Below are 21,248 nucleotides of genomic sequence, written 5' to 3'. Positions count from 1 at the left end.
ACCCGTTTAAAAGAAACGGAAGGATCCTGTCAGGGAACCTCGTCCTGTTTAAGCTTAAGGGTTTGAGAGATACCCAAGATAACCGGCCCGAATGCCCGTGAAAAGAAAAGTAAAAGGAGGAAGACTGTGGTGCACTGAAAAGAGACAAGCGATGCCTGATCTTGAGCGCGGGCAGGTGGAACACGCAGGGACTAGATGGGAGGCAGCGCTGAGGGGTCCAGGGAAGAGGAGAGGCAGAAAGTGGCGCGCAATTCAAACAAAATTGCCCCTACCCCCGACGTATCTTCATTACCTTGTCCGGCGCATATATGGTGAGGGTCGTCCAGGGGCCCAAGGGAGAGGAGGGACACTGGAGAGAAGAACCCTCTTCCAGGAGGCGGCATCAACCCCCTTAGGGAAGGGGGGGGGGTCACCGCTGGTGACTACCACCTCCCTCTCAGCCCTTGGCAAGGACCAGCCACCAAAAGTACCCTGAAGCACCAATGAAGGCGCAAGGGAGAAATGTCCTGCCAGCTGGCTTGAGTGTTGCGATGTGGGTGACACCACACTGCTCGCTTAGCCGCTATTGATGGGAAGGCAGGGTGAATTAACACCCTGATTCCCTAAACGCTGAATCTGAAAAGACAAAGATAGAGAATTAGGCCATGTGCACACGTTCAGGTTTTTTCGCGTTTTTTGCGCTAAAAACGCTATAATAACTCATTAAAAACGCATACATTATGCATTCTATCATTTAGAATGCATTCTGCATGTTTTGTGCACATGGATGCGTTTTTTTCCGCGAAAAAAACGCATTGCGGTAAAAAAATGAGCATGTTCATTATTTTTGCGGATTTTCTGCGTTTTTCCCCGCAATTCTATGCATTTGGGAAAAACGCACAAAAAACGCACCAAAAACGCGTCAAAATCGCGGTAAAATCGCGGTAAAAACGCATGCGGATTTCTGGCAGAAATGTCCGGTTTTTGTCAGGAAAATTTCTGCAAGAAATCCTGACGTGTGCACATACCCTTAGTAACACATAACAAACCTGTAAGGAAAAATTGACTAGCTGTGGATCTAGGGAGATCCAAGTCCGCCTCCTACAGACACTAAGCACAAACTGAGGTACTTGGTGCCTGTCAGTGGGCGTATACTGCCGGGGAGGAGCTATTGTTTATTCCTTTTTGCATAGTGTCAGCCTCCTAGCAGCAGCCGCATACACCCAAGGTTATCTGTGTCCCCCAATGAAGCAATAAATAAATATTGTTTCATTAGCAGCAATCTAATAAGACCAGCAAGCATGTTTTTTTGGATAGGTATTCTATTTTTTCAATTTTTGTGTGTTTTGTGTGTTTGATAAAGATCACTGCAGCGATCGAAACCGTATCGCTTTTCCCTCGGTCTTGGAGTGCTGTCCCGGAGTACCTATGTAATAATTTGAACGAGACAGCAGCAAACACTCATGGTAACCTGTGTCCCCCAATGAAGCGAGAAAGAAGGAATTTTCAGGATTTTCTCTGAGGAGCTGGACCACCACTTAATTTCTATTGTTATTCACTTCTCATCAGCACAGAGTTCCGTGCGCCTGCCATCCGCCATAGGTGACCTGGCTTTTTTTCTATTTGGGAGTACATTAATACATACATTACAATACATGAGCATATACATATATTTACGGAATAAAAAAAATTATACATGGGAGGGCTTCTTTAAGGGAATATTCGGGGGTTCTTGGGAAACTCACCAGCTGTATCTTCAGAGACATCGGCTTCCATGTCATCATTGTCTTTTAGTAAGTCTTCTTCGTCACCACTGTCCTCTTCAGATTCTTCATCTATATCCTCAGATAGTTCTTCATCACTATCCATATTTTCCAATATTTCAGAATCCGATGAAACACCATCCTCTCCTGTGCAATTGCCACTATCCAATGCTGCCATTGACTTTCTAACTTTACCTCCTTCTGGTGTCCGTTTCACAGAAGTACTCTTTGTCTTTATCACAACCCCTTTCATATCACGGGACTCATCCATTTCATTTCCACTGTGCTCCAAGTCGTCATCGCTGTCAGCAAAAGCTGGCATTTCCAATCTGTTAGGTGCGTGTTCCTCCTGTACTACACATTTTATTTTTTGGCTTTTGGGTTCAACTTTTGCATCACAATCGCTTTCTTCCTCAGACAAATCCATTTCTTCATCATTTTCTTCATCATTATCCTCCTCCTCTTCTTCACTTTCCTCAGCAACATCCTCCTCATCAGATTCCTTCAGATGGTCTCCTTTAAATACAGCTTTGCGACGCACCCGACCAGTTTCAGCATCTATGACTTTTTCCTCTGTTGGCATTTCAAACCTAATAAAAATGTAAGATGACGCCATGAAAACAACATCTCAACAATTAGCAATGATAAATCAGCATCAAATAGACATTGACAGGTAGATTAATATGTCTGTCATATGGCAGCCAGACACACAGCCCCTAGACACCAGAACACACAATACTGCATACAGATCCTAGATAAATCACAGAAGAAGGGGTAACGAGAATCTCTCTGCTGGAGGTTATGGGAACAGCCTTGAATTGCACACTGCAACTTTTTGCAGTTTTAGAAAAATTGAAGAAAAATAGTGTTTTCTTTTTTCCACTCGTTTTTTACTTATTTAGTTACAACAGGTTTTTTTTGTTTATCTTGCTTCTTGTAGGTTTTATATGCCATATGGCCACTGTGATCATGTGTGTCATGTGTGTATATATAATAATGAATCTTATATATAATCAATATATATTGAAAATATATATATATATATATATATATATATATATATATATATATATATATATATATATATATATATATATATATATATATATATATATATATATATATATATATATATATATATATATATATATATATATATCTATATCTATATCTATCTATATCTATATCTCAATGTGTGTATGTCCGGGATTGGCATCTGCACCGTCACAGCTACAGCCACAAAATTTTGCACGCGTCTGGACCCTGAGAGCGTCATAGGCTATGTTGTGAGGCGAAATTTTAACCAGGCACGTTCCAATTCACCAAACAATTTTGCCCCTATCTACATAATGGGGAAAAACTGAAAGGAAAAGTGTTGGAGGCAAATTGACAGCTGCCAGATGTGAACAAGGGGGACTTAAAGAGTGAGAGCGATGGCGCCAAAGAGTATATACCGTACAGTTGCTAAGGTCGGGCCCCGCCATGGGATACTCACCACACACAGGGATATGAACACACACACAAAATGCGCCACACACTACCACGTGCTTGAACACATACCACCCTCAGCACACATTTCACCACACATACACCAACCTCGCCACATAAAAGTCGCCGCTCAAAACTCGCCAGGAACAAAACTCGCCACATGCAAAACTCGACACACGTGCAAAACTCACCTCATTGAAAACTCGCCACACGCAAAACTTGCACACGCGGAAAAATTGCTACATGAACAAAAGTTGCAACACATGCAAAAGTTGCCTCACACAAAACTTGCACATACTCAAAACGCACCACACATAAAACTCGCCACGCGCAAAACTTGCTGCACACAACTTGCTACACTAACCTGTCACATGCAACTCGACACACAAAAAGTTGCTACACGCATGTCCCCACACAAAACTCATCTCACAAAAGTCGCTACATGCATGTCGCCACATGCAACTCAACACACACAACTTGACACATGAAACTCGCCCTAAAACACACACAAGTCTGGTATTACCCTTCAAAAATAAAAATCTGATTAATAAGCAGACAAACTACAAGAGCAACAAATGTACCATATAGGAAATACGGCAGCTGTCAGTCACATGACCTGTCTATTATGTGTATATGTGAACTAATATATACTGCCAGGGGGGAGGGCTTCCTGTTGGCTGGGGATTGATCAGGCTGCCAATTTAGCTTACAAATACTGAGGTAAAAATACTGACCAAATAACGTGTGAACGCGGTCTAATACAGGAGGAGATGACATACAGATATATATTATATACAGGAGGAGATGATACACAGGTATATACTATACACAGTAGGAGATGACACAGGTATATACTATATACAGGAGGAGATGACACGTATATACTATATACAGGAGATGACATACAGGTATATACTATATACAGGATAACATGACACAGGTATATACTATATACAGGAGGAGATGACACTGGTATATACTATAAACAGGGGAGATGACATACAAATAGATCACAGGTATATACTATATACAGGAGGAGATGACACAGGTATATACTATATACAGGGGAGTTGACACGTATATACTATATACAGCAAATATATACTATATACAGGAGGAGATGACCGGTATATACTATATAGAGGAGGAGATGACACACTGGTATATACTATATAGAGGAGGAGATGACACACTGGTATATACTATATACAGGGGAGATGACACATGTATATACTATATACAGGAGGAGATGACATACAGGTATATACTATATACAGGAGGAGATGACAGGTATATACTATATACAGGAGGAGATGACACGTATATACTATATACAGGAAGCGATGACACACGTATATACTATATACAGGAGGAGATGACACACGTATATACTATATACAGGAGGAGATGACACACGTATACACTATATAAAGGAGGAGATGACACACGTATATACTATATACAGGAGGAGATGACACGTATATACTATATACAGGAGGAGATGACATACAGATATATATTATATACAGGAGGAGATGATACACAGGTATATACTATACACAGTAGGAGATGACACAGGTATATACTATATACAGGAGGAGATGACACGTATATACTATATACAGGAGATGACATACAGGTATATACTATATACAGGATAACATGACACAGGTATATACTATATACAGGAGGAGATGACACTGGTATATACTATAAACAGGGGAGATGACATACAAATAGATCACAGGTATATACTATATACAGGAGGAGATGACACAGGTATATACTATATACAGGGGAGTTGACACGTATATACTATATACAGCAAATATATACTATATACAGGAGGAGATGACCGGTATATACTATATAGAGGAGGAGATGACACACTGGTATATACTATATAGAGGAGGAGATGACACACTGGTATATACTATATACAGGGGAGATGACACATGTATATACTATATACAGGAGGAGATGACATACAGGTATATACTATATACAGGAGGAGATGACAGGTATATACTATATACAGGAGGAGATGACAGGTATATACTATATACAGGAGGAGATGACACACGTATATACTATATACAGGAAGCGATGACACACGTATATACTATATACAGGAGGAGATGACACACGTATATACTATATACAGGAGGAGATGACACGTATACACTATATAAAGGAGGAATGACACACGTATATACTATATACAGGAGGAGATGACACACGTATATACTATATATAGGAGGAGATGACATACAGCAGGTATATACTATTTACAGGGGAGATGACATAGAGGTATATACTATATACAGGAGATGACATACAGGTGTATATTATATATAAGGGAGATGACAAACATGTATATACTGAGGGGAAAATGAGAGGTGTGAGGGGAAAATGAAAAGGTGAGCTGGACTGGAGAGCTGCATATGGTGGAACTAGCGGTGGTGGTGGTGGACATGGCGGATTGAGAGAGGGTTGGTGATGGTATTCTTGATGTTGGCCTACATACAGTGTTTCCTACCAATGACCTTGTGATTCCCTGACTGCTTTGGCCTTGCGACGATACCTCCACGTTTGCTGCTGGTGGTGGTGTCCTAACCGGTGGGCTTAAAGTGAGGGAAGCAATGTAGCGTTGCTGACTACCTTCATTCTGAGCAGGTGCACCAACGGTACGGGACGTTTGGTAGTTAGTCCAGGCTTACAAGTGCATGCTGGTTAAATGTCTAAGCATGCACGCTGTATTTAAATTTTGGAGATTCTTCCCTCTGCTGAAGGTCTTTGAGCATTTCAAACAGATAACTTTGCACTGATCATTCTGATCTTGGTTAAAAAATTGCCACACTACACTCTTCCTACTATGGAATACCTTTTCAGGCATTGCACGCTGTGCCACTTTCACTGGATGGCCACGCTGTCCTAAAACTGTTTTTGTCAAACGTTTTTGGCCTGATACGGGCCTTCCAGATGACAGCTGTTTCGATGTAGATGGCTGCTGCGGATCATCCTCCTCCGCTTCAGAGCTACTGGCAGCGGCACCCTCTTCCCCCAATGGCTGCCAATCTGGGTCAACAACTGGGTCATCTATCACCTCTTCAATGTCATGTGCACCGTCCTCTGTGTTACCGTGTAAGGTGCAATAGCGTTCGGGACGGGGCACCATAGTCTCAGCAGGGTCAGATTCTGGCTCAGTACACTGCGAGGGCAATGTAGTGATCTGAGTCAATGGAACAGCATAATAATCTAGCTGTGGCTGTGCATCAGTGCACTCCATGTCCGATTTATCTTGTAATGGGCAGTTAACAATTTCCCTTTCTAACCCAGGCACGGTATGTGTAAAGAGCTCCATGGAGTAACCTGTAGTGTCGCCAGACGCATCCTTCACTTTTGGTTTGGGTGAAGGACACAAGGAAACGTCTTGTTCCTGACCGGGAGCATCCACTGACGACTCGCTGCTTTTCTATTTGGAACTTTCTGAAGAGGAGGCAAAAGAGCTAGAGGCTCAGTCAGCAAGGAAAGCCAAAATTTTTTCCTGCTCCTCAGGCTTTAAAACCTGTTACCCTACTCCCAGATAAGGGAGCCTTCGAGGCCTTGTGTAGCCAGACGATGACGCTGGCTCCACACCTCCAGCCTTAGGTGCTATTGTGCTTTTGCCACTACCACCAGATGCACCACCACCACCACCAGTACCAGCTGGCAACCACTGCCCATGGGCTCTTCCACCAGACTTCCTCATTTTTTGGAAAATCTAACCAAAATAACCGTTATATGGTACTGTAAAACAAGGTAGAAGGTGTATATAAACTTGTTGAGAATTTAAATCTCCCTTTTTTTGGGGGAGACTGAACCCAAACTCAGGCCCAGTGTATATAACAACGCAATCTAAGTGGCAGAAAGTGGCTGGAAGATATATGAAAAAAATGCAAGGACTGTAGTACAATTTCAATGTCCCTACAATGATCTCAGGAAAAGTATGGCAGCAATAAAAAGGACTGCTGCACACAAAAGTGTGGACAAATAAACAAGATAACTGTGCAGAAAGGAGCAACAGGCTTTTTGCTTTTAAAAAAGCAGTTGGTTTGCACAGCAGCGTGCACACAGCAATGCAACTATCAGGGAGCCTTATAAGGCAGCCTAATAAGCTACAGAGCTAATGCACAAAAATATAGCCTCCACTGTCCCTGCAAAAAAATGGTGGTGTTTGACAGTGGAAATCGCTACAGCACAAGCAGTTTGGGGGTTAATCTTCCCTCCCTAACTATATCCCTTCTATAATAATATAATAATTTTTATTTATATAGCGCCAACATATTCCGCAGCACTTTACAAATTATAGAGGGGACTTGTACATACAATAGACATTACAGCATAACAGAAATACAGTTCAAAACAGATACCAAGAGGAGTGAGGGCCCTGCTCACAAGCTTACAAACTATGAGGAAAAGGGGAGACACAAGAGGTGGATGGTAACAATTGCTATAGTTATTCGGACCAGCCATAGTGTAAGGCTCGGGTGTTCATGTAAAGCTGCATGAACCAGTTAACTGCCTAAGTACGCAGCAGTACAGTCACAGAGGGATATTAACTGCATAAAGTGTATGAGAACATAGTGCGAGGAATCTGTTTTTTTTTTGTTTTGTTTTTTAAATAGGCCACACAGGGATCGTTAGGTTAATGCATTGAGGCGGTAGGCCAGTCTGAACAAATGAGTTTTTAGGGCACGCTTAAAACTGTGGGGATTGGGGATTAATCGTATTAACCTAGGTAGTGCATTCCAAAGAATTGGAGCAGCACGTGTAAAGTCTTGGAGACGGGAGTGGGAGGTTCTGATTATTGAGGATGCTAACCTGAGGTCATCAGCGGAGCGGAGGGCACGGGTAGGGTGGTAGACTGAGACCAGAGAGGAGATGTAGGGTGGTGCTGAGCCATGGAGCGCTTTGTGGATGAGGGTAGTAGTTTTGTACTGGATTCTGGAGTGGATGGGTAACCAGTGTAATGACTGGCACAAGGTAGAGGCATTGGTGTAACGGTTGGTGAGGAATATGATCCTGGCAGCAGCATTCAGGACAGATTGGAGCGGGGAAAGTTTGGTAAGAGGGAGGCCGATTAGTAGAGAGTTACAATAGTCCAGACGAGAATGAATAAGTGAAATAGTAAGAGTTTTTGCAGAGTCGAAAGCAAGAAAAGGGCGAATTTTAGAAATGTTTTTGAGATGCAGGTAAGAAGAGCGAGCCAGTGATCGGATGTGTGGGGTGAATGAAAGGTCAGAATCAAGGATGACCCCAAGGCAGCGGGCATGTTGCTTTGGAGTAATGGTGGAACCGCACACGGAGATGGCAATGTCAGGCAAAGGTAGGTTAGTAGAGGGAGAGAACACGAGGAGTTCAGTTTTTGACAGGTTTAGTTTCAGATAGAGGGAGGACATGATGTTAGAGACAGCGGTAAGACAGCGGTTCTTCTGATGAAGCTGCAGCAACCTCTCCCTATGCTAAGATCGGCAGAAGTAAGATGGCGGTCGGCGTGCACGCCCCTTTATAGCCCCTGTGACGCCGCAGAAAGCAAGCCAATTACTGTCATGCCCTTCTCTAAGATGGTGGGGACCGAGACCTATGTCATCACGTTGCCCACGCTCTGCGTCCTCCTTCATTGGCTGAAAAATGGCGCTGAAATAGTCATATGAAACGTGACTTTTGCACGCAGATCGCCGACCTCATGGCCGATCCCACACTAGGATCGGGTCAGGTTTCATGAAACCCGACTTTGCGAAAAGTCGGCGATTTTTTAATTTTTCCGATCCGTTTCGCTCAACCCTAATCCCCGCTATACCCCTTGCTGAATCCAGAGCTGCATGAAGCATGTAATCTGCTACGACTGCTATTTGAACCACTTGGTCTGACAGCTCAGGAGCGGATGCTTGGAGGCCAGCTTGTAAATTTTTGGCCCAGGCCAGAACGGCCTTGGCAGCCCAAACTGAAGCGAACGCAAGAGCCAGGGATGCCCCTGCAGCCTTGAAAATTGAACAAGCCATGCGTTCTACCTGCCGGCCTGCTGCATCCCTGAGGGTTGAGCTATCTGGCAGTGAAAGGAGGGCCTGTGCTGCTAGTCTAGAGACTGGGGGGTCCACTTCGGGTGGATCTGTCCATGCCTTGGTATCCTTCTGCGGGAAAGGGAACCTCGCGTCCAGATATTTGGGATTAGCGAATTTTTTCTCAGGCTGTGAGAGCTGCTTTTTAAGGATCGCCTTGAACTCTGGGTGGTTAGAGAAACCCTTAGGCGGCTTCAGAGGTCCTTCAAAGGAAATCTTGTGTTCTGGGGCCTCTGGTGGCGGATCAGAAATGTCCAGCACCCGATGGATGGAAGAGATTAAGTCCTCAACTAGCGCTGTATTGCTAGGAGGGATTGGGATCAGGGACCCCTCCGTTTCCTTGTCTGAGTCGGAGTCACAGGTGCCTTCCAAATCCTGTGTATTACTGAGGCGTTCCCTGCTGGGTGAGCTGGGACGGAGGCCTTCTCTGGTCGGGGATTGCGGAGATCTGCATTATCTGCCCCTGGGAGGGGATGGTCTAGATGATTTGGAACTACGGTGTCTCTCCCTAGAAGGGGATGACCGTGTGCTATGGGATGACGCAGATGAACGTGACCTGTGGGTCCATTTGCGTCCTGACCTAGACGTGGATGTGCCAGGGTCGTCCTGTCCCTGAGTCAAGCTCTCCCTTTGCTGAATAACGGTCATAGCCGAGGCATGACTCAGAGCCTGAAGCAATGTGGAGGTTAGGTTATCTATAGACTGCGTCATAGATTGCGACATCCGAGTGACCCATTCCGGCGAGGCATTAAGACACTGAAGCATTGGCAGGGGCTTCTTGGGGCTCTGACACAGTAGTCTGAGTGCAGTCCTGGCAGCGCGGGTACGTGCTGCTACTGGGGAGAGCGGTCCTGTAGGCTGTGCAGAATGCATAATAGCAGTCCTGCCTGGTTCTCTTGGACCTTGAGCCCGTCATGGTGCACAGAGTGCAGAAGGGCTGGCTATGCAGAGGACCATACAGGAGTAGCTATGCAGAGGAACCTATAGAGGAGCCTTATAGGGAATATGGATTCACAGCCGAGTAAAAAAAACCCAGCTGTGATCTTACCCCACCAGTTTGCCCCTAGGTCCAGCGCCGAAGATCCACAGTCCTGTGCCCCCAGGAGACTGGCTGGCCTGGTCTTGCTGACCGGGAGATGCAGGGTTAATCCTTCCTGCAGTATAAATGGCCACCGAGGAGAAGAGGAAAGGGGAGAAGGGGGAGGAGAGCTGAGAAAAAAGAAGGCAAAGCTGTGTAAAAACACGCCTTTTCTGTCTCGATCCGTCCCCTCTATGACACTGTAGAGTGTCATATTTGTCATCCGGCGGGTGGGCCGGGGGGTGGAGAGGAGGCGGAGGCTTCAGCTAGGCCGAAGCCATGGCCTAAATTAGATGCCTGATGTCCAGAAAGGCTCCAGGCCAGCGAAGAAGTCCGGAATGGGGTCGGATCTGAACCGGATTTAAAAGCAGGATAGCGGTGGGGCTATAAGCGGAAGGGGGCCCTGTAAGGGGTTCCCCTGAGGCAGTATAGAGCTGGTGCTGCTGCAGAGACAGGGGCGCAGGGAGCCCTGTGTCTCTATTGTGCCATGCCTGCTTGCACTCTCTCCGGCCCCGACAGGAGCCCGCAGCTGGGCTGAGGTCCCTGGATGCAGGCGCAGTGTGCTGGCCCATTGCTGGGAGCTGCAGAGTGCTGCCTGTACAGGCCCTACCTGAGGTGTCTCAACCTAATGCCCCCAGAGGGGGATTAGGGAGGGTGCTGGTGTACCTTCAGGGGGCTTTATCCTCGCCTCAACCTCAACCCAGAAACCAAAAAGGAATTGGGGAAGGAGGGGGGGGGGTCTCGACTTCGAACCAGCACCCGAGGGACTGGGGAAGGAGCAACATGGGGAAAAAACCATCTCGACTTCAACCGGGCACCCCATAATAGGGGGCCGAGGAAGGAGCCATGCCAGGAGTCTCACAGGAGACCCACTTTTCTTCATCTGTAATCCGTCGGAAAAAAACGGAGTAAAAAAATCTTAGGTGTGCCTCCTATGCAACACTAAGTAAAAACTGGAGAAGGCTGACGTTCAGATTATGCATATTGTCGCCTGCTAGTGGACAGCAGCATAACACTCATGGTCCTGTGTCCCCCAATGAGGCGACAGAGTAAAACTTGTGTGCAGCAAAATGGCACTGCCAGTGGCACTTGCACAGTAACATCTATTGGCAAACAATAGATGCTACTGTGCATGCGTCACCATTTTTTCAAAGCCACAGCACATTTATGCAGTACTAGCTGAAGAGCCCGGCGTTGCCTGGGCATAGTAAATATCTGTGGTTAATTATAGCACCTCACTTCTCTTATTTTCCCATCATGCCTCTCATTTTCCCAATCACATCTTTCATTTTCCCCTTCACATCTCTCATTTTCTCCCTCACACCTCTCATTTTCTCCCTCACTCCTCTCATTCCCCCCTAACACTTGTCATTTCGACCTCACATCTGTCATTTTCCGATCACTCCACTATTTTCCCTCACTCCTCTCATTTTGCAATCACACCTTTTCATTTTCACCTCACACCTCTCATTTTCACCTCAGTATATACATGTTTGTCATCTCCCTTATATATAGTATACACCTGTATGTCATCTCCTGTATATAGTATATACCGGTTTGTCATCTCCCCTGTATATAGTATATACCTGCTGTGTGTCATCTCCCCTGTATATAGTATATACCTGTATGTCATCTCCTCCTATATATAGTATATACCTGTATGTCTTCTCCTTCTATATATAGTATATACCTGCATTTCATCTCCTCCTGTATATAGTATATATCTGTGTGTCATCTCCTCCTGTATCTAGTATATACCTGTATGTCATCTTCTATATAGCATATACCTGTATGTCATCTCCTCCTGTATATAGTATATACCTGTAGGTCATCTGCTCCTGTACAGTATATAGTATATACCTGTGTGTCATCTCCTCCTGTATATAGTATATACCTGTAGGTCATCTGCTCCTGTATATAGTATATACCTGTATGTCATCTCCCCTGTAAATAGTATATATCTGTGTGTCATCTCCTCCTGTATATAGTATATACCTGTGTGCCATCTCTCCTGTATATAGTATATACCTGTGTGTCATCTCCTCCTGTATTAGACCGCATTCACACGTTATTTGGTCAGTATTTTTACCTCAGTATTTGTAAGCTAAATTGGCAGCCTGATAAATCCCCAGCCAACAGGAAGCCCTCCCCCTGGCACTATATATTAGCTCACACATACACATAATAGACAGGTCATGTGACTGACAGCTGGCGTATTTCCTATATGGTACATTTGTTGCTCTTGTAGTTTGTCTGCTTATTAATCAGATTTTTATTTTTGAAGGCTAATACCAGACTTGTGTGTGTTTTAGGGCGAGTTTCGTTTGTCAAGTTGTGTGTGTTGAGTTGCGTGTGGCGACATGCATGTAGCGACTTTTGTGAGATGAGTTTTGTGTGGCGACATGTGTGTAGCAACTTTTTGTGTGTCGAGTTGCATGTGACAGGTTAGTGTAGCAAGTTGTGTGCAGCAAGTTTTGCGCATGGCTAGTTTTGCGCGTGGCGAGTTTTATGTGTGGTGCCTTTTGAGTATGTGTAAGTTTTGTGTGAGGCAACTTTTGCATGTGTTGCAACTTTTGTGCATGTGGCAATTTTTCCGCGTGTGCAAATTTTGCGTGTGGCGAGTTTTCCATGAGGCGAGTTTTGCACTTGTGGCGAGTTTTGCGTGAGCCTAGTTTTTGCATGTGGCGAGTTTTGAGCGGCGACTTTTGTGTTTCGACTTTTATGTGGCGAGGTTGGTGTATATGTGTGGTGAAATGTGTGCTGAGGGTAATATGTGTTCAAGCACGTGGTAGTGTGTGGCGCATTTTGTGTGTGTGTTCATATCCCCGTGTGTGGTGAGTATCCCATGTCGGGGCCCCACCTTAGCAACTGTACGGTATATACTCTTTGGCGCCATCGCTCTCACTCTTTAAGTCCCCCTTGTTCACATCTGGCAGCTGTCAATTTGCCTCCAACACTTTTCCCCATTATGTAGATAGGGGCAAAATTGTTTGGTGAATTGGAAAGCGCGGGGTTAAAATTTCACCTCACAACATAGCCTATGACGCTCTCGGGGTCCAGACGTGTGACTGTGCAAAATTTTGTGACTGTAGCTGCGACGCCTCCAACACTTTTCCCCATTATGTAGATAGGGGCAAAATTGTTTGGTGCATTGGAAAGCGCTGGGTTAAAATTTCACCTCACAACATAGCCTATGACGCTCTCGGGGTCCAGACGTGTGACTGTGCAAAATTTTGTGGCTGTAGCTGCGACGGTGCAGATGCCAATCCCGGACATACACACACACACACACATTCAGCTTTATATATTAGATGTAAAACACGAAGCAAGGCACTGAAGGTTCAGTGACCTGTCATAAGTCACAAAGTCCCGACCACAGGCGGTTCCGGAGCACGAGAATCTCATTAACTAAAAGCTGCAAATACAGATGAAACAACAACCACAAGACGGATTTCATCAACACAGGTATCATTTTAATCACTATAATGGTGCCAACCTGACACTGTCTGTAGGTTACTGTGCACAATCCTGCCCTCAGGTTCACTTTAAGTCATAAGTGACTCCAACCTGCAATCGTTCGATCACTTATACTATATACTACAGTATTGCAGCATATAGCGTAAATCTCGAACTGTTATGGAGCTTAGTCTACAGCGGAACTTCATTCAAGAACAAAAATAGCAGCAACAGGAGACTTCAGCAGGCCCCCCAACTGCAATAGTACCCCATCAGTGTGTTGCAGTGGGTTGGGTGGAGGTATATGATAGGCATATATAAGCGTTAGTATCAGATGTAAAGAATAACAGCTCAGACAGAAGGCATCAAAAGAACAACACACTGAGACCTCCGTTATCAAACAACAGCTGCCTTCTTTAACTGCTTCACGATGTGGGCTCCTGAAATGAGCCCACATCTTTTCCGGCACATGACCGCTGATTTCAACAGCTGACATGTGCCCCTTACAGCAGAAGGTGGAATCGCGATCTACCCGCTACTGTTAACGTGTTAAATGCTGCTGTCAATCTGACAGTGGGCATTTAGCATGTTCGCGCCGGAAGCATGTCACTAATCACGCCCATCGCAGCCCGTGCCACATGACTGCGGGTCGCCAATGGGTTGGTATGACAACCCAGGGTCTGCAGGAGATCCCTTTGGTTGTCCTAGCCAGATACCTATGAGTGAACCTCAGCCGTTGTTGCTCATAGCAAGTGAACATTTCTGCTGAAGCCCTGCTATGTGTAGTACAAGCAATTGGATGATGGCAGCCTCTAGTGTCCCCAGAGAGACTATTGAAGCAAGTGTAAAGTAAAAAAAAAAAAAAAAAAAAAATACATACCGTATATACTCGAGTATAAGCCGGCCTGAGTAAAAGCCGACCCCCCCTAATTTTGCCACAAAAAACTGGGAAAACTTAATGACTCGAGTATAAGCCTAGGGTGGAAAATGCAGCAGCTATCAGTAAATGTCAAAAGTAAAAATAGATACCAAAAAAAGTAAAATTAATTGAGACATCAGTAGGTTAAGTGTTTTTGAATATCCATATTGAATCAGGAGCCCCATATAATGCTCCATAAAGTTTATGATGGGCCCCATAAGATGCTCCATATTAAAATATGCCCCATATAATCCTGCATAAAGGTTAATAATGGCCCCATAAAATGCTCCATAGACACATTTGCCCAATATAATGCTGCACAAACGTTGATCATGGCCCCATACAGACACTTGCCCCATATAGTGCTGCATAAACGTTATGGCCCCATACAGACACTTGCCCCACATAGTGCTGCATAAACGATATGGCCCCATACAGTGCTGCACAAACGTTATGGCCCCATAGATGTTCCATACAGACACTTGCCCCATTTGCTGTTGCTGCGATAAAAAAAAAAAAAAAAAAAAAAATCACATACCTCTACGTCGCTCAGGCCCCCGACACTTTCAATATTCACCTGACTTCATTCCGGCGCAGCTCCATCTTCAGCGTCTCCTGCACTGACGTTCAGGCAGAGGGCGCGCACTAACCACGTCATCGTGCCCTCTGACCTGAGCATCACTGCAGAAGACGGAGCGGCGCCAAAACAAGGAGCAGGTGAATATCGCGCAGCACTCCCCTCCCCGTTATACTTACCTGCTCCTGGCGCGGTCCCTGCACGTCTGTTCCCTGGCGCCGGCAGCTTCTTCCTGTACTGAGCGGTCACCGTTACCGCTCATTACAGTAATGAATATGCGGCTCCTCCTCTATGGGAGGTGGAGCCAGTGGAGCCACTGTAATGAGCGGTACCATGTGACCACTCAGTACAGGAAGAAGCTGTCAGCGCCGGGGAAAAGACGTGCAGGAACCGCACCAGGAGTAGGTGAGTATAAATAGACAGCCTCCGCTCCCCCTCCCCTGCTGACCCCTGGGTATGACTCGAGTATAAGCCGAGAGGGGGACTTTCAGCCCCCAAAAATGGGCTAAAAATCTCGGCTTATACTCGAGTATATACGGTAAATATTAAAAAGAAAAACTTAAATTAGCCCCCCCATTCACCAGAAATAAAAAAAAACCAATTTTGGTTTTGCCATGTTCATAATCGTCCAATCAATATATAGAAAAATTATTTTGATCGGCAAATGGCATAACAAGAAAAAAATAATCAAAATGCCAGAATTACAGTGTTTTGGTTGCTGCAACACTGTATTAAAAAGCAATAACGGGCGTTAAAAAAAAAAAAAAAAAAACATTGTACCTACACCAAAATGATATCAATAAAAAAAAATCAGCTCAGCACGCCAAAAAAAAAAAGCCCTCACTCAATCCTTGATCCCAAAAAAAAAAAATAAAAAAAAAAATAAAGATGCTACAGGTCTCGGAAAATAACCCAAATTTTTTTTTTTTTTTTTTTTTTTAAACTTGGATTTCCTTTCACCACTTTAAAAAAAAAAACAAAACAAAAAAAACTTATACATGTTTGGCATCTTCAAACTCGTAATAACCTAAAGAATCATAATGCCAGGTCAGTGTTAGCATTTGGTGGACATGGTAGTAAATTAAAAAAAAAAAAAAAAAAAAAAAAATGTGTGGAATTGCACTTTTTTAAGCAATTTCACCACACTTGGAATTTTGTTCCTGCTTCCCAGTATACTATATGGAAGACCAATGGTGTCGTTAAAACGTACAACTTGTCCCACTAAAAAAAGCCCTCATATGGCCATATTGACGTGAAAAAAAAAAAAGTCATGGCTCTGGGAAGAAGGGGGGAAAAAAAATACGCAAAAAAGGAAATGGGCTTGGGGGTGAAGGGGTTTAAAATACTAATAAAATAGTCTAAGTCACAAAGAAGACCTTTCTAATAGTTGACAGTTTTATAAAATTTCCTGATAAAACATACTGTTTGCTCTCCACATCCTCCATGCCCAGTGGTTTGGAGTCAGTGAATAAAGACACTGTGCTGGTGGACATCTTGGAATCTATGGTGACGTTGGTGGAAATGAGACTCTGGACCAGCTCATGTGAAGGTTTTGCAGCTCTCTAAAATGAGAGAAAAGATTGCGTCATTCAGATCCATCTTCAGTTATCATGCAATGGAAATGCGTAGTCATCAATTTATCAAAACTGTAACATAGTGCAACACACAAAGCAATCGATGTGGGAACCGGCTCTCAACAATAATCATAACCTTTTGGGTTTTAACTACTAATTATGAAATGCCTGACATTTCTCGATAAATTCTTCATCACTTCCATCCCAGTAGAAACCACCATAGTGGCCTGTGCTGACACCACAAGTGTCCAGGCCTGTGGTTATTCCTCTGTTATTTTATACACAGGCAAAATAAACAGTTAACACTCAGAAGAGACAAAATTACCATCATTTTTTTTTTTTACATAATCTCCCAGCATTTCAATAAACTGTATCCATCTACAAGCTTTCATGTTCTCTCACTAGAAAATATTTTATGCAGTTGCAATCTTCGAAAGCACCACTCTTCACCAGATGTGAATTTTTCTTCTTGTAAGTTTCCCTTAAGGGCATACCCAACTGCCACTTGTCTACCCAGCAGAGTTAGTGCGCAAGCATTCTCAATGTTGTCATCAGTCATGGACGGGCGTCCGGCTCCCTCTTCATGGCTGACACTTGGGTAACATTCCTTGAATTTCTCTATCCAGTCATATACATTTCATCACAAATCCCTTTCTTCATACTGTGCACAAAGTCTTCGATAAGTATCGGCATCAGAAAACCTCAGACCACAAAAAACAGATCACTGCATGCTGCACTTCTTGAATGTATACAGCAAATGGAGCAGCCATCGCTTCTCACACTGCAGTCCCAATGGTGTAACACGTTCGGACTTGCACAGTAGTGACTGGGGCGACAGCGATCTTGTACAGAAACTGCTTTTAAAGACAGTGCGGTCAACAGGAGTTCTAATAAAACTGTAGTGCAGATCATTTTTGACTCACCCTCATACCATTGTATGGCTTCACAGACATTTTTATTTATGTTGACGACCCATCAAAACAACATGTTTAAGAACCTGGTAAATGGTTTGTGCAATAATGTTTCTTCTCCAATTCACTCACACAATTTGATACATAGTTTTGCTTTATGGAATACCTGCTGTTCCTGTTGCGCATAGTTTGGTCCCAGGTCAATATATACGGCATCTTTATCATATACAACACCTCCGACACCGGAAAGTGGAGCATAAATAGTCTTCTCCTTCTCATTCAGAGAGCGCTTTTTCAGCTGGTCTGGGAGAGGACATGGGTCGGGTAGGAAGCTGACCTCAGAGAGGGCAAAATCTCCAACACCTACAAACAGACCGATCAATAAAACCTATGAATCTCACCACATCAAAACAACCAAAAGATGAAAAGCAAGAAAATCAGAGTACTAGGAAAAGGAAAACATGACGGAGACATAATTGGTGATACAAGGTAAGCAAAGGAAGAATAACCTGGTATGTGAACTTGGTTCTTATTTTTCAGATAAGCCCCTCGCAGGTACCCGTACAGTGACACTTTACGGTCTATCTTTGGATTAAGCCGAATGTCTTCTGGATTAGTCAGATCTTCCATCCTTAAGGGAAAAAGAGATTTTTCTCTATGAAAAAGTGTGCTTCAAAATGGAAGGATGTAATAATCGTTCCTATCGAGTTAGCTTGCGATTAATAACATGTACACCAATATGCGGAAACACAAAAATTCCCAAAAGTTGGCTAAATAGCCCATATGCCAGCTTAACCCTTTTGCAGCTAGGACAAGTTTCAATCTTTGAACAGGCACAAAATCACACACTATCATCTCTATTTCAGACAGTACAAACCCAGCACAATGTGAAAACGCCAGCAGTTAACCGCAATGGGCATGAAATTTGTTTATTTTAAATTAAAACATAATATTTTGCTAAGAAATGCATGTCCGCTTCTCTATCCTCCTGAAAGGACAATTAAATTGACCGCATGAAGAAAAGTTCTTGTACCTCTACAATCAATGGAGGCTAAAAAACACAAAATTGAGCTTAAATTGAGTTGGTACACATGCAGAGGTTAAACGCATGTTCACATTGGCCACAAAACATTGAAACCTACAAGAGAAAAAAGTAAACGAAAACTCTGATGTAACTAAGTAAAAAAGCAAAAGTGCATTTAAATAACTGAGTTTTTAGTAATACTGTTTTTTGATCAAAAAATAGCACAAAAGCCATCCAACCTCGTCACGGTAACTCTGATCGGGACTGAGGTCAACATTGACACAATGTAAGGTTTTAATATTAGACAGTGTAGGACTGTCCCGATCAGAGTTACCGTGACGAGGTGGGATGGCTTTTGTGCTATTTTTTTTTTTTATCAAAAAACAGTATTACTAAAAACTGTTATTTAAATGCACTTTTTTACTTAGTTCCATCAGGGTTTTCGTTTACTTTTTTCTCTTGTAGGTTTCAATCAATGGAGGCTGTACGGGAGAAGTGGTGGTGATTTCTCCTCATACTCCCTTACACTCCTCCCTCCCATAAAACTAGAAAGAAAAACTTCCGAGTTGCTCCCCATATTCAAACTAATGCTGCTCCCCGAATAGCGTGCCGAGAATAATGGTGAAGGTTTTACTATGATGCCCAAGTCTAAGCTCCACTCTGGCAATCCTAGCTGAACTGGATGGACAAATGTCTTTTTTCGACCTTGCTAACTATATTACTAGTTATAGTTATTAGCTGCATAGTTACATGTTACATTGTCAGAGAAAGGATTAAAGGCATTTTTTCCCCACAAGGTATGCCATAAATGTCTGAAAGGTGGAGGTTCTACTTCTCAGGTGCCCAACTATCATCAGGACCTAGCAAAGACTTAACTTATCTGTTTATATAGCTTTTACAGACTTCAGTGGAGGGAGCAGTGAAGACGCGCAGATACCTATATCATTTCTTTGGTCTGATGGCATAAACGCACGCAAAAAGCCCGATTACTCAGTGATAAGGCCAAAAAATGTCAGAAAACACAGAAAAGCTGTAGAATTTGAGTAATGCAAAAATGCACAAAAACGTGGAGACTTTTGCTATCTTCACTCCAGTTTCTAGTAGGTTTGCGAATTGTAGCAGAGCTGGGGAGGAATCGGTGAGCATACTGTAAACCAAAACTTACTCCAGTCGCTGTAACATTTCTAGGAAGGTGAACAGAGGCACATGCCACAGAGAAAATGCAAGTGCCTCTTAAGGAATTTGGTGCATCCTACTCCAAAATGCCCCTTAATTGAGACTGACATATGCAACACAAGTCATAAAGCACCGCTCCAACATTTTTATTATTTAATCCCAGGAATGATACCACTAATGTAAGCTCCCAGCCCCTAGTATTATATTTACCACCCGCAGTCTTCGGCTTTTCTCAGCTCCACTCCAGATATCTTCTACAGATTGTGACTTGCTGGATAGCTCCAGTGTTTGCTGGGCAATCTGGTAGTCACAAGTCAATGCAAGTCTACGAGAGCCAGAGCGAAGCACTCAGACTTACAATGAGAACTTGCAACCATTAGCTATGACTTCAAGCCAGTCAAGAACTGCGGTTGTAAATGGAGGTGTGGGATCAAAGAGATATCCGGAAGAGGAGAAGTAGACGGCTGATAATATAATACTAGGGGCAGAGAACGTCGATTAGTGATACCACTACAGTGGGGAAGTAAAATAAAAATGCTGGAGTGGTGCTATAATGACTTAGGCCCATAGACTCCACAAAAAACAGCACTTTTAAAGATGTTCCAGAATTTTTATAGGAAATGCAAACAATTTAAAAACAGTAACAATTCAGGAAAGCAGACAGGTACTTTTTGATGGCATAGTCCTCAAAGAACCACACCCTAACAGAGCACAGGCTGTGGTGAAGTGTGCAGGAAGGACTACAGAGCCCCCAAGTCAATGGGGAGGTGCTACTTCTCCTTCTAATGCCCACCCAGAGCTGCTTCACAGAACGCAGCAGATGAGATGACTGTCATCAGCTGCTGCCCTTTGCCCAGACAGCGACTGAAATAATAAAGCTCATTATAATGAAGTGAGCCTTGTCATCTTGGCTTCTGTCCATATGCAGAGCCCAGCAATCACATACGGATCTTCATTGCCGTGCTCTGCAGAAGAAATAACAGATAGCAGAAGATTAACACGCAATGAAAAACAGGGATTTTTGTGTCCTCACCGTAAAATCATTTTCTGCAAGCTACTCATTGGGGGACACAGGACTATGGGTGTTATGCTGTATGCCACTAGGAGGACACTAAGAAAGCTTGAACAAAATTAGCTCCTGCTCTGCAGTATACACCCTCATGCTGGCTGCCATCGAACCAGATAAGTGCCAAAGTAGTAGG

The 21,248-nt window shown here is 43.7% G+C and overlaps 1 protein-coding gene across 3 annotated transcripts in view; it reads right to left on the bottom strand.

Moving 5' to 3' along the window:
- BMS1 (BMS1 ribosome biogenesis factor) overlaps positions 1 to 21,248 on the bottom strand; it is a 94,615-nt gene that overhangs the window by 50,360 nt on the left and 23,007 nt on the right. For 2 of the 3 annotated variants that reach the window (XM_069753105.1, XM_069753106.1), the window contains exons 7-10: positions 18,356 to 18,477; positions 18,013 to 18,209; positions 16,784 to 16,923; positions 1,725 to 2,332 (exon numbers count right to left, since the gene is read on the bottom strand). In XM_069753105.1, the coding sequence (XP_069609206.1) occupies positions 1,725 to 2,332; positions 16,784 to 16,923; positions 18,013 to 18,209; positions 18,356 to 18,477 (1,067 nt within the window). The remainder of the gene's footprint in view (positions 1 to 1,724; positions 2,333 to 16,783; positions 16,924 to 18,012; positions 18,210 to 18,355; positions 18,478 to 21,248) is intronic. The other variant, XM_069753107.1, reaches the window with a different exon arrangement.

This window comes from Ranitomeya imitator, chromosome 2 (genome assembly GCF_032444005.1).
Source record: "Ranitomeya imitator isolate aRanImi1 chromosome 2, aRanImi1.pri, whole genome shotgun sequence".
Taxonomy (NCBI): Eukaryota; Metazoa; Chordata; class Amphibia; order Anura; family Dendrobatidae; genus Ranitomeya; species Ranitomeya imitator.
This window is presented reverse-complemented; position numbering and strand designations above follow the sequence as displayed.